Source organism: Pelecanus crispus, chromosome 13 (assembly GCF_030463565.1).
Source record: "Pelecanus crispus isolate bPelCri1 chromosome 13, bPelCri1.pri, whole genome shotgun sequence".
Lineage (NCBI taxonomy): Eukaryota > Metazoa > Chordata > Aves > Pelecaniformes > Pelecanidae > Pelecanus > Pelecanus crispus.
This window is the reverse complement of record NC_134655.1, coordinates 6,673,151-6,689,191: the sequence shown is the minus strand read 5'-3', so window position 1 is coordinate 6,689,191 and position 16,041 is coordinate 6,673,151. Positions and strand designations below refer to the sequence as shown.

Below are 16,041 nucleotides of genomic sequence, written 5' to 3'. Positions count from 1 at the left end.
AGCCTTTTGTATTCACACCAGAGAGAATGCAGTACTGGTACTTAACACTTAACTTCATCTTGCTCTGCTCCTGCTATTATTTCAGGAAACCATCTCTCTTTCTTATCACTGATAGTTTAGCTTGTTCAGTCTTGGAATTCTAGTTTGGATGTATCTGCTTCTTATCATTGAATGTTTTAAGATTGTTTCCTAGCCTTTGTAGATATGCTTGATTTAAAAGATATTATGGACAGCTTCACGGTAGCCTGTCTACAGTAAGATTGTATTTCCCTATTTTATTTTGTTCTTTATTTTCTGGTTTTCTTTCCTCATTTCCATGTCCTCTGTTCTTTTTCCTCCTCACCTCCTTTTGAAGAGGAGAAGGTAACTTACCCTGTAGTGTCACTGGGCTTGATAAAGTAGGACTGGATGTAATTTGTTCTGCTCAAACATTTCCCTGTCCTGATAAACTTTTAACATGCATAAATCTCCAGAAAGCTAACAGCATTTCTCAGAGGTTATCCATGCTTTCAAGAGCAGTGACCTTTTGATTGTTGTTGCCACATAAAACTACAGAATCTTTTAATACTTTCCGAGATGATCCTTGTCATGAATTTTGCAGTACAGTTGCAGTAAGCTTAAGGAGATCTATTTGGTTTTTATATCGCTATTTGCACTCTAACAATTTGAGGCTGAGAAATAGAAATTGCGTGAAACCACTGTGTTTATTACAGTGCAGAAGATAATAAGTAGCAATAGAACTGTTCAAAATTGTCTTACACCATTTAGAATCTTGAGTCCTGAAAGGTCACTTCAGATTAGCGTAGTCTCTTGGCTGATGAAGAGGTCTGGCACAAGTATCTTTGACTTCTGAATTGAGTGAATGAGTAAATTCTGGATGTGTGTGTATACACACACAAACACACTTTTAAAAAAGAAAAATAACAAAACCGTATATATATATAAAAAAGAAAAAGTATCGGTGCCAAGCACTTGTTATACACAGATGCTAAACCAAAAAATGAGTAACTTCTTAAAAAATACATGTAATCTGTAGGTTAGCTGAAAATTGATCATTTTTACATTGTATCAGGAGGCATGTCATCTGCCATCTACCTCTTTCATATTAAAAGTGCTAATAATCTAATATCTAAATTGTAGGAGTTGTTACAGCAGAGATGTTCCGACATATGCAGAATTCTGAAATAATCCGAAAAATGACTGAAGAATTTGATGAGGTAATTTAATGAAGTTGCTGATAATGTGTTAATAATAATTTTTTTTATTTTACCTGTCCTAATCTTACTGGATTGTGTTGCTACAGGTTTCTTTCAAGGGTAAGGTCAGCTGCAAAAATGACAGGACTTCTATGAATGAAAATCTTGAACTCCCTTATTTCACTGAACTTAGGAGACTAGGAAGTAAAACTCTGCATATATATAACTTGTTTTAATTAATGGTTTAAGAAATCGGTACTAACTTCCAGTTTTTGAATAGTGGGAACTCCTACTACTGTGGGGCTGGGTGGGATGCTTCCGCATTCCTGCTGTGTATGTAAGGCCCTTTAAGTCTTCTTCAACTTTTAAAATGGTTGGTAAATTTATTTTTATGTATTCATTAATCTACAAATCATGGGGATCTGAATTTGATTATTCTCCAGGTGAAGACTGATTCTTTGCCTTTCATGGGTATTTTAACTTTTTTTTCCTTTAAATTGTCGCATATTTTCTGTTCCACTGACTGTTGGGTTAAATGAGATGTGTTGGTGTGGTGGTGGTTTTTTGGGGGGTTAGGGAGTTTATTTTTGAGTGGTATTCCTTTCACCCTGTGTTCCAAAGAACATAAAGGTAGCTTTAAAACCTCCTCCCAAAATTTGTCTAACATGGAAGTAATCCCCATACCTAAATTAAAATCCAAAACGTTGGTAAATTTTAACAGAGGGGAAAACATAGTATGTTTTAGTTTAAAAGGATTTTATTATTCCTTAGAACTGTCTCAATCAAAACTGATTTGATTACTATAAGGCAATATTGTGTGAAATTTATAAAGCTTCAGTGTGTTATCAGTGTGTTATGCTCGCTCTTTCTTGTAACAGGATTCTAATGAACAGCACTCGGATTTCTAATCCATTTTCATGGATACCTTCTTCATTTTCAACCTGTATTGTTTAGCCTCTTACAGAAGCTGATCACAGAAGCATGGATACAAATGATTGTCACACACACACACACACACACCCCCCATCATTTTACCATTATTTATAAAGGTTCCCAAATCAGGAGAGAAACACGTTTGTTATATTCAAGGTGTTATAGTAGGTCATTTTATGACTTCAGGAATTTTCAGTCTGATATGTAAACGTCTCCCTGTAAACTTTGTTACAGTCCTGAACTGAGTGTTCCTAAACATGTCAACTAACTGTTCATGTGATGGTTCTTTTGTTCTAGTGTAACCTGAAGCCGATTTGTGGGGGGTATGAATTTTTTTTTTTTAGGGAGTAGGACAGAGAGAAGATATTAGTAGTTATTTTGGAATATCTGGTTATGTGCAGTTTTTATGGTAAGACTTGCAGAATGTTGTCTCTGCATATAACAAGCCCAAGCTGCAAAGTAGATGTATATTTGTGGAATCATGTTCTTCTCATGTATTGTTTTTACGGCACAGGAGATTTTTGTTTTAAAGTTGTACCTATCTCTTTTTAATCTTCATTTAATAAAATAACTTCTAAGATGTTTGAAAGAGTTTCCTGTTTCCCTTTTTGTTTTTTAATAGGATAGTGGAGATTATCCACTAACTATGGCTGGTCCCCAGTGGAAGAAGTTCAAATCCAGTTTTTGTGAGTTCATTGGAGTACTCGTCCGACAATGTCAATATAGCATCATATATGATGAATATATGATGGATACTGTCATTTCACTGCTTACGGGGCTGTCGGACTCACAAGTCAGAGCATTTCGGCACACTAGCACACTGGCAGGTCAGTGAATTGTATTTATCTGTATTGCTTCCATTTTATGTTTTGTGTTGCACAGGAAAGAATCGTTCTGGTTGAACTTGATATTCAACATTCAACTCGTGTTTTATTGTGTGATACAGTTTTTATCTAATGCATCTTGTTTTGGTACAGCTTTCTTATCTTTTCATCATTGGTTTTTCATTACTGAAAATTACAGCATTATTTTGAAGCATTCTCTTCCAGCTGTCTAGTACTTAATTTTTGTTACCTTTAAGTCTAGTAGAGAAAGTAAATAGAAGGAAACTTTCCGCTTGATTCTACAAGTTTGTCTTTGGTCACAGTAAGGGTGTAGGTATCTTTTTAACCTCAAATGCAGTTGAACCTGTTTATGCTCTGCATTAAGTCAAACAGGAGTCATATTTTAGATTGGATGCGACTTTTACTACACATTTAAATTGTGTTGTATATTGAGGCTATGGCACAATGTAATTGAAAGTAGCATTTCCATCTGTTGCATTAGAAATAATTTTAAAGAATGATTCATCAGTGATACAGTCACTAAATTTCTGTATGGTTTTAAGTAATTGTCCTTTTCATGTGAGTTTTTTTCAAATCTGTTAAATTATGAAGAAATCTCTTATGAGTTGAGTATGGAGTGTTTTAAATAAATATGTCACTGTATGGACAAAGGATAAGCTTCTTGGGTAAGGAAGTCCTAAACTGGTGTCGATTAACGAAGAAAGGTCTCAAATGGCATTGTGCAGCAGTCCACTTATGTAAGGCTTATTATAGCAATCTTAGTCTGAACAAGGTGAATTTAGACTGTATGTGAAACTGAGTTTTTGCCACGCTGGAAATAGGTCTTGTTAGCTTCACTGGAACTGGCTGACTTGCAGATCGCTTCAGTTCTGACTATCTGATCAGTTGTTCTATTTCATCGATCATGTCTCTTGAATATACATGAGTACACGGTGCATCAGGCTGCTGCTGCACATTTATTATGGCGAGAGGAGCAAACCCTTCTATTTTGGGAGAATATATTGATTCTGCTGCAGCATCAGTTTGACTGTTGTACCATATTACCAATACAAATTCTAGTTCTTAAAAACCAAGTTTTTACTACCTTTTTTAATTTCAGTTGTGCCTGAATAAAAGTTGCAGAAGTTGCCCTGTTGCATGTTAATTTCTGTCATACAAAATAATTTTTATCAGTGGTCTGTTTGCATTTGTTCACATTAGTAGTTGATACTGTTGATTTTGTGTAATTACTTGTGCATTTCATATGAGATTACAGTTTGTATTCTTGAAGATTGTGTTTTATATGGGATAGAGACAGCCAACAAAATCTCTGTATCCATATTTACTGTTATTTGCAATAATTTTGGCTACTGTGATTAGCTCAGACTTGTTCTTTTTGTCTTGGTGTCCTTGGAGATCACAGCGTGTGATGATATTTCGATATATCTGCATGTCTTTATGCCTTACTCGTCGACTTTATGCTAGTGATACACACTTAATAATGTTCTGGGGATGCTCTGCTAATGCAAGCCCTTTCATGCCTTGCTGTTACAAAAGTTCGTAAGAAAAGCCAGTATGCTATTGACCACCTCCTGGTTTCCAGAATAGGCATATTTGTCTGCACCCTTTTTAAAAGGGTTGATTCAGAAATAAAAGCATGCAAAAAATCCCACCCAAGCATATTTTACATTTTGGTCAGTTCTGTGGCTTCTAATTGGCTAATATCCTTTCTCTGCTTCTGCAAATAAAGGAATATTTAAAGAAAACTGCCCCTCATTAAAATTAAATTGAGGGAAAAAGAATGGTGTGATATGGTGGCGTTGGTTGTCTAAGACATTTCCTTTTGAAGAAAGAAACTTCTTGTATGTTTGAGGTTGAATGATTTGGTAAAATCAGTCTACTAACTGATCCTAATAATGGAATCATTTTAATATTTCCTGGGCTGTGTTTGTAAGTCTTACATTCCACCTTCATTTTTTTAGGGGAATCCCAATTAATCCATAATTGAATCCCAATTAATAATGATTATAGGATTAAAAAATTGACAGAAAGAACAAAATATCAGTGTATTATCTACTGTGTTGATAAGTAATGATACAGTGCTTAGTAAAACACTGCTAAAGTTTGCATATCAAGAAATTTACAGGGAATATATTTTCATAAATACAGAAAGGGTTGGCGGGAGAAGGTGTCGAGATTTTTGTTTGTCATTTTATTTAGATCTGGTAACCTTTTGAATAATCCTCCTTCTTCTCACTTTTTTTGTAGCCATGAAGCTGATGACTGCTTTAGTGAATGTGGCATTAAATCTTAGTATTAACATGGACAATACACAACGTCAGTATGAAGCAGAACGAAATAAAATAATTGGGAAACGAGCTAATGATAGGCTGGAACTCTTACTACAGAAAAGAAAGGAGGTTAGTGCAACTGTCGGGCTGTAGGATGAGTGTTGGTAAATGACAATAATTAATCTTGTTCTGTAACTTTTTTTTTTTGTAAAGGTAGTTATTAGTCCCTCTGTTTCATTCTTGAAGTTGTTCATGTTTAATGTTTGAAAAACTTAATTACTTTGAAAGGTGCTTCTTACCGTCTGGTTTTCTGTAAAAAGAGATAGATGTAGACTCTTAAAAAATTTTCAGATAGTTCCATCTTAGTAAAGTTAGCAAGAGAGACTGCTATCAGTAGTAGATAATTTTTTTTGTTGTATTTCTTGACTCGTTTCCTAAACTGAGCTCGAATATGGAACAAAAATTACCATACACTGTTTTGGGCTTCTAGAGAAGAACCCCATGATCCTGGGGCAAAATACTGCTTTTATGATGGCAATACCAATCTCAGCAGAAAGTGTGTTTAAAGGCCTTAGATAAGGGTTTTTTTCTTCTACAGAAAACACTGTCAAAATTGAAAGTGCAATTTTCTATTTTCTTTCTTTTTGTGTAAAAGGGACTTGCTGATTCATTGCTGACAGTGTTGTCTTGTTGAAAGCCCTAATTCATTCAGGTTTAAGTTTTTATTTTGGGGGGAACTGGTGTTCTGTCTTGCTTGTTTGTTTTGCTTGTTTGGTTTAGATGTTAGAAATAACCTCATGATCAAAGGAAACATCTCACCTTTGCTCTTCAACTTTTGTGCTGTTACCTGTTAATGGTTTTATTTTCTTAACAATTCAGATAAACTAACAACTTTGTCTTCTGTTCATCTCACAAAGATGTTGCAATTTGAGACTGATGCCTTAAACACCCATTAAATGTACTTGTGCTAGATGTGTGTGCAAGACCAGTCTTATTACAAGTAATACATAGATACACAGAAAAGGCGGTGATGTGAGGATCAAGACTTTTCTCAATCTCAGTTGCTCTTATGTATATTGGCTTTTAGGATTTCGTACCAGCTTTTCCAGTTTCAGTTTTGATTTTCCGTTTTTCTTTTACTAAATGAAAGTAAGCTTCAAAGTAACATTCAATTGTTTGTTTGATTTCAGGTTTTGTTTCATTTATAACTCAGCCTTACCCAGTACTAAAATTAACTTTGTTCATTGATTCTTTTTGCATGTCCTTTGTTCTAGTATTTTAATTCTTTTTCCCATCTTCCTACTTCAGAGGCTACTGTAGGCAGGTGTTAGATTTAGGCCCAGAACATGTTAAATATTTTGCTTTGTTAGTCCATTTCTCCTGCTGCTTAGTCTTTTTCTTCTTACTGTATTAGCCTTACAGTTTTTCCTTTCTTCCATAAATTCCTAAGTCTTGTGATGCTATGGAAAGTGTTCATTCTTGCTGTTTTTCTAAACTTCTGTAGGAGAGGTCCTTTACTTTTTGTATCCATTCCCCTGCACATGCACACCATCCCCACCCTCCCCAATCTGGGTAGTATCTCTGGTGGTTTCTTTGTGGGGTTTTTTGGGTGTTCAGACTGCAAAAAGAATATCCTTGTATGCTGACAATACTTAGTTATTTTCAAATCTTTCAACTGACTTCCTTGCACTTTCAAAGCAAATACAAATTTCTGTGTTTTAAAACACTGCATGTATCACTTTTCAACTCATTTGCTCTTGTGTTGTTACTCTGAGACTGGATTTGTCTCCTCCTTTATTTTCAGCTCCGTATTCTTAAATTATTTTTTTCTGCAATACTTTAACTCAGTTTCTGCATTTTTTTCTGTCTAAGGAATAGATGATGAGGAGAGAGGTATTCAAAACAGAGTATATGCTGCTCATGTAGCCATTTGCAAAGTTCTTTATCTGTATCTTGTCTTTTTAGATTATGAATTCTTTAGCATACAGAAAAAACTTGTAATGCAGTTCACATGATTTTGGTATTGTTCTAATAATACAAGTCCATAAAACATAGTAAGTGTATTAAAAATTGGGCTGAACGTTGGGATTAAAAAGTTAACTAGAAAATTAAATCGGGTTTTCTTATAAGTAACTTAGGTTTCTGCAAGCTCCTTTCTTAAGATGTCTTTGTTACAGTTGAAGAACAGTTTTCCAGTGGTCAGAATTACTAAAATTTGTATGCTGTGGTAGACACAATTCCTTAAATAATAGCATATTGTACCGTGAAACAGATTTGTGAATATTTCAGGAAAGGATTTAGTGGCCACACTTGCAAATGTTAACTTAATGTAGTTTGTCTAGCATCAGCACCATCTGATCTGACTGTAAAAGTGCTGCTCACTGTTTATGTACTCTGTTCATTCTTTCAGCTTCAGGAAAATCAGGATGAAATAGAAAACATGATGAATGCAATATTTAAAGGTGTTTTTGTGCATAGATACCGGTAAGTTTCTCTTAGTAAGTAATTTGTAGCTTCATTAGTTTATTTTGGAAGCTGGTGACAAGTTATTTCTAATTATTCATCTGTGTGATCTTATTGCCCCACTTCTCTCCACAGAGATGCAATTGCTGAAATAAGAGCTATCTGTATTGAAGAGATTGGAATATGGATGAAGATGTACAGTGATGCCTTTCTCAATGACAGCTACTTAAAATACGTAGGGTGGACTATGCATGATAAGGTAAGCTGCATTGAGGAAAAGGAGCAGAATCATGAAGCATAACTCCATATTTTTGGTTGTTGATCTTGCCAGGCTAGGTTCTGATCTCTTAACTGTTTCCATCAGTCGCTGCTTTACTTATCACTCAGAAGCACGGGTGTTTCAACATACATATATAAAATAGACTTGAATCTTTTGAATGGTTTTAGAGAGGATGTATAGATTTTTAAGGAACTGTTTGTAAGGAAATGGCTTTTTCTATTTATTTTTTGCTGATACAGACTTCTACTTTATAATACTTAACTATTTAAAATTAATGCATTTCACATGGAATAATCCAGTCATATAGCCTAACAGTTTCTCTGTTTTGCTAAGTTAAGAAACTTTTTAGGATTCTCAGCTATCTGTAAAAACCATGGGAAAAGTCCCCTTTTGTGCTGATGAGTGCTTCAAGCTGTTACTTACCAGCTACCAGCTAGAGATTATTCTCTGCTTGGAGTGGTCAACAGATCTAGTTTACAAATACTCCTTGATTCGTTATTGAGTCAGCACATTGTCTCAGTTCTTGCATTGGAGACTTTGAGCTATCGGATTTGAAGTGAAACGTGAGGGATGCTCACTCATGCTATGCTGTTCATGAGTTTGATATCAAAAACCAATAACCTCTGGCAGTGGGGTGATAAGCTGTGTGAAGTCAGTTGTCCTAGACTTTTTAAAGGTATTTCTGTATCTACACCTTAAAACATGTTCTCTGCTGAAGTAAATCTTGTAGTTCAGGAGGAATATTTCTCTATCTACTTGGTAATTCTGATCTAGCAAGAGATGGTCATTAATGATACAGATGTTGCCTTTTTAAGTGAAAGGAAACACACAGAATTCTATTTAGAAATATCTTGAGCATCTAGAGTACAACTTTAGAGAATGGAACAAGTGTATTTTGACTTACAGAGATACTAACTGCAGTAAGACATTGGGGTTTTGGTGTGTGTGTGGGATCCCTTCATTGGCTTGTTACAAACAACATTCTTATGTCATTAACATGATTGTTGATAGTATATCTTTGACAACATTCAATCTTTGAATTAATTCAGACTGCAAAAGAAACTTGTATGATCTGAAGATCACATCTGTATCCTATACTTGACTTTTAATCCAGTTATTCATTTTATTTTAGCAAGGGGAAGTAAGACTCAAATGCCTAACTGCTTTGCAAGGGCTTTACTACAATAAAGAGCTTAATTCCAAATTGGAACTCTTCACCAGTCGGTTCAAGGTTAGTGTAACTTCATATTTTTCAGTACGTATGAATTTTTTAAAAGTTGTATTACACTTTCCTCTTTGAAAATACTTTCTTTTGTGTTCTTAGGATAGAATTGTGTCTATGACTCTTGACAAAGAATATGATGTTGCAGTCCAAGCAATAAAATTACTCACTCTTGTTTTACAGTAAGTACATGTATATCTCCTTAAATGACCTACGACAAATATTAAAACTTGAAAGTATTTCTCGTACCTGTGGGCAAGGACAGCAGCTTGACAGAATTCAGATAATCCAAAGTCTAGAGAAATGTCTATGCATCTTACACTTGAACAAATGGGAATTTCAAAAGTAATCTGGCTAGAACAGTGCTGTTACTTACCTACCACAGTTAAGTAGGTGTAAAGGCTAGAAACTTAGAATTCAGCCTCCCTAATTTGAAGCTATTGTGGAATATTTGAACTGAAGAAACATAGGATGCATTGAACATTACACAGTAGTTGGAGTTTTGAGCATAACCTTCTACCAAACGCTCATACTTTATCAGTAATTCTTGTTTAGAAAGACTTGAAAGAAAAGGTTTCGATTCTCCTTCATTTCCATCTCCCTCATTAGAGTTCATACTCTATTGACTCCACGTTTTTGTTTTTTTTTTTTTTCCTTCTTTCTTCTCCCCCCTTTCCTTCTTCCCATCCTCACTCCTAGGAGTAGTGAAGAAGTTCTGACTGCAGAAGACTGTGAAAATGTCTACCATCTGGTTTATTCAGCTCATCGGCCAGTAGCAGTTGCGGCAGGGGAATTTCTTTATAAAAAGTAAGATGGAGAAACTATAGTTAACTGCTTGTTCCTGTGGGTTTTAGTGTGTGCATTAATACTATGATTCTCATTAGTTTTAATTAAGAAAAGGAAAAACTGAATAATGAAGTGGCCTTAAGAAATGCCTTTGAGAAAATGTAACACTACTGTAGTTTTTGAACTGTTGTAGTTTTTCTGAATGGGAAATAGAGAGTAATTTTGAAGGCTGCACTTAAAAGCTTGTAACTACAGGGAATACAATAAAAACATTCCTCTGTCTTCTCCTTTCCTGTCCTTCCTTTGTTCTGTGAAACATCTTAAAATGCTCACGTAGTTTGGTACCTAAAACTTGTGCTTGCGTCATAAGGAGTATTTTCCCATTTGTAGTTCCTTCCCCTTCTCCCCACCCTGCCAAAGTTGGCTCATATGACTGTTTCATAAAGTATTGTTCTGTTTTTTTTTAAAAAAAAAAAAAAAAAAAAAGAGAGGGGTATTCAACACATATATCGGGTGTGTAGGGAAAAACAGTTTCCATCTAATACTTTTCAGACCTTCTTTCAGTATTTCTTTGCTGCTTTAAAGTCTTTTGTGGGGAGGTTCAGAAAATGTAATTTGCTAAAGAGGAACATAGGCCTCAAGCACCTGCAATGATCACTGATGTTTGTAAAGTATTTTGTTATAATTATACATTCCACTGGAAACAGTCAGTGTAATACCAACTCAGCATATATGAAATTGTTCAAATGATACTTGTCCCAAATTACTTCCTTTCAAAATAAAATGTGGAGCCAAGCAGCAAGGTATTAAGTGTGTGTCTGTAAAAAATAGGTCTTGATATGAATTGACTGTGGCAAAGGCAATGAAGAAGAAACTTGCGCTGAAATAATTTTTCTTTTAGGCTTTTCAGCCGCAGAGATCCTGAAGATGATGGAATACTTAAAAGGAGGGGAAGACAAAGTCCAAATGCTAATCTTGTGAAGACATTAGTGTTTTTCTTTTTGGAAAGTGAAGTAAGTTGAGTTTCAGGGACATCCTTGTTTTTGTGGTGTGTGTTTTGGCTTTTTGTTTTTGTTCGGTTTCTGGGTTGTTGTTTGTTTGGGTTTGTTTTTTTTTTAATTTGTTGTTGTTTTTCTTTTCCCCACTCATTAGTTAATAACCACTAATCTGTCCTGGTTTTCCTATTACTTGAACAACCTGAGGGTTGAAAGACTGTTTTGTGTGGTTGTGTTTATTTGAAGGATCTGTCCAGTACGCAGTGTTGAGACAGGTTGTGAGCTCTACTCTGACAAATACTCATCTGTCCTTCTTCATGCTAATATATAGATGGAAAGAAATTGTGATTTACAAGATCTATTGGGGGGGGGGGGGGGGGGAACCAAAACAAACAAAAAGAAAACCCCACAACTACCACCCCCATCCTCCAAGTTCTGACAGATCTTGTAGCGCTACTCTTTGTAGCAGTTGGTCTGGATTCATCTCTTTAAATTAATTGGGAGAGAGAGAGGCTTCTGTTGAAGCAGAGAGCCTGCAAAATTTTTGCTGTTTTTTACCACAGACAGGAGCCAAGCGAGAAAAATACCCTGTATTATAGCAAGTTCTGTAACAAACTTTATTGCTGACAAAGAAAAATACTTAATCTGTTCTCATTTTAGTTGCATGAACATGCTGCTTATCTTGTGGACAGCATGTGGGACTGTGCAACAGACCTCTTGAAGGACTGGGAATGTATGAACAGTCTTCTGTTGGAGGAGCCTCTCAATGGAGAAGAACGTAAGAGATTTTCATAGATCTTTATATTGCTATGCAGTTTCTGTTAGTCTTGATTTATAAGATGTTTACATTTATGAGTCCCCGTATATTCTCTGTTTTTACATGACTATAACAAATCACTAACTAATTATAAAATGTGAGGAAGAGTAGAAAGAGATCACTTCTGGTATGGAAGTGAGACACAGAAGAACAATGGTAGGAAGAAAAGAGGGAGAAAAGAGAGGGAATAAATATGCAGTGTCCAGTTGCTCTGTTGTTCCACAGGTTCAGGCTGCACTTCTGGCATTACAGAAACTAAGTTGCTTGTGAAACTGGTTCATTTACAGAGTGTTAGAACTACCCTACGGAAAAATACAATCATTTCTTTAATGACAGTAAAGCCAAACCAACCCCCGGCACAATTCTGTAATTCATAGGTCCTAGTAAATGGACCTCTGAAAAATGAAAAGGGGCTAAAATGATTATAAAACTGCGTATTTGTTTCATCCTATCCTGTGACTCATCCAGTGGTATTCCCTCAGTTTTAAATATTTTCTTGTGTTGTTTCATAAGGTGCTTATCTTCTCTGTCCACTGTGCCACCCCCACCCCTGCAAATGAGCTATTGGCCTAAATGCCTTTGTTTTTTTTTCTTTAAACAAACAAACATGTTTTGATCCTTAGATTAATACTTGTAGAAACTGAAAAATCAAGCTATGTATTAACATCTGTTTCTTAAATTTCAGCTCTAACGGATAGACAGGAAAGCGCACTGATTGAAATAATGCTTTGTACAATTCGGCAAGCAGCTGAATGTCATCCTCCTGTGGGAAGAGGAACAGGAAAAAGGGTAGGAAGCAAAAAACTACTCGGCTGGAGATGTGAGGACATTGTGGGGAGAAGGAAGAGGTTGTATAGGCGGTTGCTGCTGAAGGGACTGAATTCAGAAATTCAGCTTCAGTCTCCACAGCCTCCAGTATCTGACTACCCTGGCTTGTTCACTTTTTCTGGACTTTGGCACATGCTTCATACTGTTTGGACTACTGCATTTGGTTTTACTGTTAAGGGTAATACAAAATGCGTTTTGAAAGAAGTATTCATTGGAAAGGAGAACAAAATCAGTGTTTAGGAAAGCTAGAACTATTTTCAATTTGAAAGAGTAAAATGAGGGAAGGCAATATATTTCATAGTCTCTTTGGAATGAAGACAGTCCATCAATTGGATTTTCTCTGATCATACAGAGATTAGGCAGCCCTCTTTCACTGGGGCATTAAGCGGGGAAGGGAACTACTTTCAAGACTGGTGCAGCTTTTGGTAAGAAACCCACTTAGGTACAGATTGAAAACTTATATGAAGATCAGATTGACATATGAATTGAGTAAATATTACAAATTGTAAGCAAGCTGAAAGGTTTGATGTTCCTTCATTGTCAAGAAAAGCATTCTGATCATGGTGTTTTGTTGCGGGGAAGGTAAGCCTTTTGTTCTAGATTATCTTGACAACAGAAGTGACAATCTCAGTAGTGTTAGGTGTAACTTTGAATTGTGTTTTTTGAGTGCTGAATGCTTTTTTTTATTTACTTTTTTTTTTAATATTGATATTCTACAGCAATACTAGAAGGTCTGTGTACCTAACTGTCATTTCATTAATGATAATGAAACTTTGCACCAGAACTGTTAGTTGTAAAATCTTCACAATACCAATATTTTAGGTACTGACAGCAAAGGAAAAGAAAACCCAGTTGGATGACAGGACAAAAATTACTGAACTTTTTGCAGTGGCACTTCCTCAGTTGCTAGCAAAGGTAGGTTTAATTCCATTTCTTGCTGATGGGCTGTTGTTGAAATGTTAACAAGTATAGTTTCTGTAATTAACTGTATGGCTTGCACAAGTCTTCATTTTTTTTTTTTCTTTTTAGTCTTTATTAATATTTGGTTGTTCTGTAACAGATTGTGTTGTCCAGGACTCTATCATTTAAACTTTTTTCCTTGTCAATTTTACAGTATTCTGTAGATGCAGAAAAAGTCACCAACTTATTGCAGTTGCCACAGTACTTTGATTTGGAAATTTATACAACAGGGCGACTAGAGAAGGTAAGGTAACATTCGATAACACCTAACACAAAAGGAGAAAACTCAGAATTTAGACCTAGTCACTGGAATTTCAGTCACCATTGTAGGTGCGTTTTTTTTTTGCGTGAGACTTTATCATAACCCTTACTGAGAATGAGACTTGGACTTCAGAGCTGTGACTGGCTGCTGTTCTTAGAGATACTGAAAGTTTGAGTTTTCTAAGGCCTGTCCAGTGAGTTTTAACAGAGAATCTTGCCAGTTAGATGAACTTTATGGAAGAGCCTTTATTGTTGGGTTATGGTCATGTTTGAGGTGTGCTGCCTGACAGATAAAGCTTGTAGGAATAGCTTGATAAGTTTTTTTCTGATCACTGAAACTAACAAACCACCATCTTCATTGCATGAAAAAGGATAAAACTACCAAATCACAAATTATGTAGTTACTGCTCTCATTTTATCTGCTATGGTGATGAAGTTGGTATAAGCTGTTCTCATCTCTGTTTTCTCCTTCTCAGGTGCGCTGTTTTGCTGTATTGTGTAGCAAGTAGCTGGAAATTGTTAGGCTGAAAAAAGTAATAAAATGTTTAGTTGACAGTGTAGTCTAGCAGTGATAGAGCAGCAGTGAGCAACTCGGGTTGAGGGGAGGCATATAAGAACAACTGAAGTTGGTTTCAGTGCTGACACTTGAGTGTTATGAAACTAAATTTTCAATTATACAGCTTTTAAGACAGTGTATAAATGTTTGTGTGAGTGGGAGATAAATGCTTCTGTGTCGTTCAGTTGTCATTGCAAATTCAAGTGTTAGAGAATACCATATCAACAATTGCAAATTTTCAATGACTTTTGAAAATGCATAGAATCTTTAGCCTTTGACAAGCTCCTACTTAGTTTTTGCTAAGTAGATTTTTAATTTACTCAGAAGCTTCACTGGCTTTCTAGAATTGTATTCTGTATCATAGTTACAAAAGTAATAAATATGTCTTCTGAAATTTCTTAAGGTTTATTAAAAATACATGCATGCGCACGTGTGTGTATATGTATATATGAATACATATTTTTTTTTCCACGCCTCGTCTTTCTTGTAGCATTTGGATGCCTTACTGCGACAAATCCGGGATATTGTGGAGAAGCACACAGATATAGATGTTTTGGAAGCCTGTTCAAAAACATACCACGCTCTCTGTAATGAAGAATTCACAATCTTTAACAGGGTTGACATTGCAAGAAGTCAGTTGATAGATGAATTGGCAGACAAGTTTAATCGACTTCTTGAAGACTTCCTGCAAGAGGTATTTTAAAGTGCAAGATCAACTTTTCCTGCCCCTGTAAATACTTCCAGTATGATTTTCTGCTTCCTGTGCAAGTCAATGAGTTAGGGATGGGAACTCCTCTCTGACTTTCAAAACTCTTAAGTCAAGCTCAATAATACAACAGTATCATTGCTGTGATTATGTGACCTCAGACTGTTCTTTTATATTAGGACAGTGAGTCTTTAATTTTAATCTCCTTTTGACAGGTGTCTTTTGGGAATTTGAGATAAGTGTCAGATAAACTATGAAATTACATAAACTTTTCACCTTTAGGTTTTGAAGCTCATGTTTTTGAGATGTAGCATTGTAGTTCCACTAGGATTCTCCTCAGATGTACTAGTGTTGCTAGTCTTGCCCGTGATTGCATGTTGCTGCTGTTAAGTATCAAAATCTCTAGAAAACACTCGCCCTCCCTTCCTAAATGCAAGCAGATGTAGTTAATAGCTTAAAAATCACTTTGTTCCCACACTGCTAATCTGAAGAGTGAGAATTTTCTGATACAGTATTTAACTGCACTATGTGGGATCTCTGACATTCAGACAAAACTTGTTTCTCTTCCTCCTCATCTGTGATAAGGAGCATGGGAAGAGTCTTTTTGACGACTTCATTCTCCACACTTCTCAGATGCATATTTATTTTGTCAAGCTTTGCTCCTGTTCCACTTGCCTACTGGCCTGAACTAGGACTCCACTCTAGAAACGCTAGACATATGTGGACTGTAAGAAGTGTGCCTAGTAATACAATTTATTTTCTCCTTTATGAGAAAAAAGAAAGAATGAGAGGTAAAGCAAAGAAATGAAAAGTCAGACAGCTTGAAGGAAAATGGCAAATACTGGGGAGAAGTGTTGAAAACCATAGTGCTTTGATAAGGTTTTGCAACTACAGAACAGTAAAATGCATTGGACTTGCAGTAT

General features: G+C 35.7%; 1 protein-coding gene across 6 annotated transcripts in view; it reads left to right on the top strand.

Annotated features, from left to right (window-relative positions):
- Positions 1-16,041, top strand: part of STAG2 (STAG2 cohesin complex component) — an 82,540-nt gene that overhangs the window by 44,745 nt on the left and 21,754 nt on the right. For all 6 annotated transcript variants that reach the window (XM_075720721.1, XM_075720722.1, XM_075720720.1 and 3 more), the window contains exons 6-19: positions 1,141-1,217; positions 2,752-2,956; positions 5,222-5,373; positions 7,655-7,728; positions 7,843-7,966; positions 9,120-9,218; positions 9,312-9,391; positions 9,909-10,016; positions 10,897-11,008; positions 11,651-11,768; positions 12,493-12,596; positions 13,458-13,550; positions 13,750-13,839; positions 14,903-15,106. In XM_075720721.1, the coding sequence (XP_075576836.1) occupies positions 1,141-1,217; positions 2,752-2,956; positions 5,222-5,373; positions 7,655-7,728; positions 7,843-7,966; positions 9,120-9,218; positions 9,312-9,391; positions 9,909-10,016; positions 10,897-11,008; positions 11,651-11,768; positions 12,493-12,596; positions 13,458-13,550; positions 13,750-13,839; positions 14,903-15,106 (1,640 nt within the window). The remainder of the gene's footprint in view (positions 1-1,140; positions 1,218-2,751; positions 2,957-5,221; positions 5,374-7,654; positions 7,729-7,842; positions 7,967-9,119; positions 9,219-9,311; positions 9,392-9,908; positions 10,017-10,896; positions 11,009-11,650; positions 11,769-12,492; positions 12,597-13,457; positions 13,551-13,749; positions 13,840-14,902; positions 15,107-16,041) is intronic.